This window comes from Aethalodelphis obliquidens, unplaced genomic scaffold (genome assembly GCF_003676395.1).
Source record: "Aethalodelphis obliquidens isolate GAN/ISIS:26980383/991018 unplaced genomic scaffold, ASM367639v1 scaffold868, whole genome shotgun sequence".
Taxonomy (NCBI): domain Eukaryota; kingdom Metazoa; phylum Chordata; class Mammalia; order Artiodactyla; family Delphinidae; genus Aethalodelphis; species Aethalodelphis obliquidens.
Window position 1 is genome coordinate 1 of NW_020838779.1, and position 4,226 is coordinate 4,226.

Consider the following 4,226-nt stretch of genomic DNA (forward strand, 5'->3'; position numbering starts at 1 on the left):
TGTTGGGAGCCGCATAGGAAGTGCCTTTGAGTCTCAGCATGGACGAGACCCATAGTGCCAAGCAAAGCTGGTGCTGTCAGGTGTAAATATGGAAAAGCAAAGTTCTCGTTTGCAAAGCTTCCTGCCTCCTGGTGGCTGGTGCCGTGTAATTGGTCTCTCTTGCCCAGTGCTGTAAGCTGGGCCCTCTCTGGAGGAGAAACCTGGGTTCCCGAAGACATGTGATCAGAGCCGGGGCCCCGCCAGTTGGCGAAGGAATCCCAGGGCAGGTGCTGGGCGTGGAGGCCACGGGGGCATAGGCTACCAAGGTGACAGAGAACTGACCTTCTCTGGGGGCGCTGCACCTCGCTCACTCGCACACCTCACATCTCCCTGCTTGGCCCCGGAGGATGGCTGGTTAGCCAGAGACGGGTAAGATTCCTCAGGGAAGGAACAACCTAAGACAGGCACAGTCGCAGAGGGGCCATCAGGAGAGAACTTGGGGGCCAACAGAGGTGGGGCATAGACCCTCACCCCCCCAACTTTGCAGGAGCCTGAACCCTCACCCCTTTTGAGAGAGGTCTCTTGTCCCCATGGCTGCTTCGCTTCCCACGCCCAGCTCAGATGGGAACCCAGGTAGCAGACCAGAGACCTGGCCAATGGCAACTGCTCTTCCACCGCAACAGGGCTTTGTTTCCCATTTCCTCCGTGAACCACAGCTTTTCTCTGTGTGGAAGCAAAGCTTTCCTCTGTGTGGCTCCCCTTGTCTTCCCCTGCCTTTGCCTAAGGTGATTTTTATAGGATTGTTATTAGTGTTGGGAAACATTCCCAGTTCCAATGGAGGGTTTAGGGAAAGACCCCGACTTAGGGTAAAACCAAAAAAAAAGATTGTAATTACCCCGGCTTCCCCAATGACTACACCTGAAATCCCCACTCCCAGGCCAGGGCATTGGGTACAGGGAAACACAACAGGAGCATTTGTATGGCAAGAGCTTATTTTACAAGGTAAATTGGATGAGTTATGGCCCCCCTGGGGAGTTAAAGATATGTTAAAAAACACTTGGATATGGTGGCGGGGAGGTTTTATGTTGAAGTGGGTTTATATGGAACTAGATAGAGTAGGCTTTTTGATAGCTTTACATAAGTTTCAGTGCTCTCCAAATAAGAATAGATATAAAGCACAAATTATATTTTATAAATATTTTGCAAAGGAACTTGGTGGCAAATTTAAGGTACAATGCCCTCCCCCAAGACCCCCTAGGGTTATTGATTATTCTGTGTCTTGCTTTAATTATAGAGATAGATTAAAACAGCCTGTAAATATTTACTGATGCTAAAGAATAATGTGCTTGAGTTTATGTTTTGAAGATCTGGCTGATTAAACAGAACAAACAGGTACAAAAACATCTACTTCTTCTAAGAACAATGATGAAACCGCAGACAGAGTTCCTGACTTAGGCGTGACCAAGATGTACCTGACCACAGGGGATAAAAGAAACTACAAGCGATAAGAAGATCATTTAACCTGTTTGACCTTCTGATGTAATCTGCTTATGTAAATTACTTTTGTTTTATGGCTCTTGTAAGGGATTTTTTGGCATGGGAACTGGATTGTTAAGATTGAAAATAAGATTGCCTCACAGTATAAAAGCTTCAAAATTGTAAAAATAAATTTGTCAGATCCTTGCATCCAAGAAGAGGTGTACTGAGTTCTGTCCACGCCGACTCCGTCTTCTCCTTTGGGTGAATCCTGTTCAGCTGGGGCTGGTCCCCGGCAAGTGGCGCCCGAACAGGGACCCGGAGGGGTAAGTATTATTTCTTTTTCGGACGGATAGGAGTCTCACCGTAGGGTGCCGCGGACCCCCAGTTAGGAATACTGGTTAGGAAGGTGAGTAAGACGGTGTCAAGATGGGACACGCTGAGTCCAAGGAGAGGCTCTTGTTTATTGATATAGTTAAACATATGATAAATGGAAGAGGAATTAAAGTAACTAACAAGCAATTAACTCAGTTTTTTCAGTTTGTACAGGAACAATGCCCATGGTTTCCAGAACAGGGAACAGTTAATATAGAAACATGGCAAAAGGTGGGGCAAACTTTACAAGTATATTACAGTCATTTTGGACCTGAGAAGGTCCCAGTAGATACTTTTACTTTATGGAACCTTATTAGAGAGAGCATTGCCCCCTTGCCTGAAGGTCAGAAGAACCCATATAAATATCCTGCAGAAGTAATGGATAAATGTACTCCGTTACTTTCCCCAAAACCGTCAAAAGAAACTGAGGTTTTGGCTGCTGCTTTAAAAGACTGTAACCTTAATGATAATGACTCAGAGGAGGAAGATGAGTCACCTACTGATAAAAACTCTAATTTGTTAAAAAGTCCTCCTTTTGATGATGAATTGCCTCCTGCAGATCAGGATGATTTAGATGCTGCTGCATATGATTATGAAAGAAGGAAGTACGAACCCCCTGGTGCTTTTTCAATGCAAGAAACTAAGAAAAATAGACCTAATTTACATGACATGCGTCCCTTGGGTCGTTTACCGACCGCACCACCAGCTTCACTTTTTCCTCTAAAAGGGTCAAGAAGCCGAATTTCAAATGTCGGAGGTTTGCCACCTCCGCCACCTTTTAATAAAGGTCAAGGCGAACATAAAAGACATAGGAGAATAAACGGTGAGGATGATGATTATGCTTTTGCGGCCTGTTTTCCAGTCATTTTTGAGGGTGATTTTGATGATGATGTATATTGGGATCCCTTGCCTCTAAAACTTTTAAAAGAACTTAAAAAGGCCTGTATAGATTATGGACCACTGGCGCCTTACACCATGACTCTTATAGATGCCTTAGCAAATAGATGGATGACTCCATATGACTGGATTCAGGTTACCAAGGCCTGTTTATCGGGAGGACAATATTTACTTTGGAAGGCAGAATATGAGGAACAGGTGGCTAAACAAAATGCTTTAAATAAGAAATGGGATAAATTTAATATTACTAAAGATATGTTATTAGGTCAAGGAGAATATGACTCAACCCAACAGCAGATGCATATGGGAAAAGAGGCCTTATGGCAGGTAACTACATGTGCAGTGAATGCCTGGAAGTCTTTGCCTTTGACTCCAGGAAAAGCCTCCACCTTAACAGATTTAAGACAAAAACCTGAGGAGGCATATGAGGATTTTGTTTCTCGGTTGTTAACAGAGATAAAAAGAGTGATAACTGATGAGGATGCAGCTAACATACTAGCTAAACAATTAGCCTTTGAAAATGCAAACCCTGTTTGTCAGAACTTGATTCGGTCAATCAGAAAAACTGGAAGCATTTCAGATTTTATTAAACAATGTTCTGACGTGGGACCCTCCTATATGCAAGGGATTGCCTTGGCAGCTGCCCTAAAGGGAGAAACGCTTCCTCAATGCATGATGAATATGGTTCAAAAAACAAAAAACCCTAAGGGGCCAAAGGGAAATAATTGTTTTGCTTGTGGAGGCGCCGGCCATTTCAGTAGGGAATGTCCTAATAAAAATGCGCCTCCAGCAGGTCCTGTTAGAATGATACCTTCTGGTAATGTTGGGGTCCCAAAAACTCCTTGCCAAAGATGTGGGAAAGGAAATCATTGGACTAAATTGTGTAGGAGTAAATATCACAAGGACGGACACATTCTTCCCCTTAATGGGGTTTCTACAGTGCCTCAGGCTGGAGCTCAGATGCCAATGTATCCTACTCCTGTTTTTCCAGATACACTTACTGGAACTAATTCGGGAAACTTACTTCGGGCCCAACCCCGGGCCCAACAAACAATAGGGGCAATTCACCAGACGCTCAATCCCTTTCTTCCCTCAGGGGAATTGATAAATTGTTCAGGGCCACCCCAGGCAGCGCAGGATTGGACCTCTGTGCCACCTCCGCAACAATACTAACTCCTGACTCTCCAGTCATAAAAATACCAACTGGGATTAAAGGTCCATTACCCCCAGGAGTAATGGGTTTAATTATTGGTAGGAGTTCAACTTCCTTATCTGGTTTAACAGTTTTGCCTGGAGTAATTGACTCTGACTATACAGGAGAAATTCACATAATGGTGGCTCCCTCTAATAAGACACAGCAAATTTATGTGGGACAAAGAATAGCACAGCTGTTATTACTACCATATTATAAGACAGGAAAGAATATAACTCAAGAAGCTAGAAATGAAAAGGGATTTGGCTCCAGTGATATGGCATTTTGGATTCAAGAAATTACCAAA

At 44.0% G+C, this 4,226-nt stretch overlaps 1 protein-coding gene across 1 annotated transcript; it reads left to right on the forward strand.

The window, feature by feature from the left end:
• Positions 1-1,884: 1,884 nt before the first annotated feature.
• On the forward strand, positions 1,885-3,900 carry LOC113616914 (endogenous retrovirus group K member 5 Gag polyprotein-like). The gene has a single exon (XM_027100272.1). It carries the CDS (start codon positions 1,885-1,887, stop codon positions 3,898-3,900), a length of 2,016 nt encoding a protein of 671 aa, XP_026956073.1.
• The last annotated feature ends 326 nt before the right edge of the window (positions 3,901-4,226 follow it).

Bases quoted from the DNA above. Each gene is read 5' to 3' on its own strand.
- LOC113616914 (XM_027100272.1), top strand. From the start codon at position 1,885: ATGGGACACGCTGAGTCCAAGGAGAGGCTCTTGTTTATTGATATAGTT.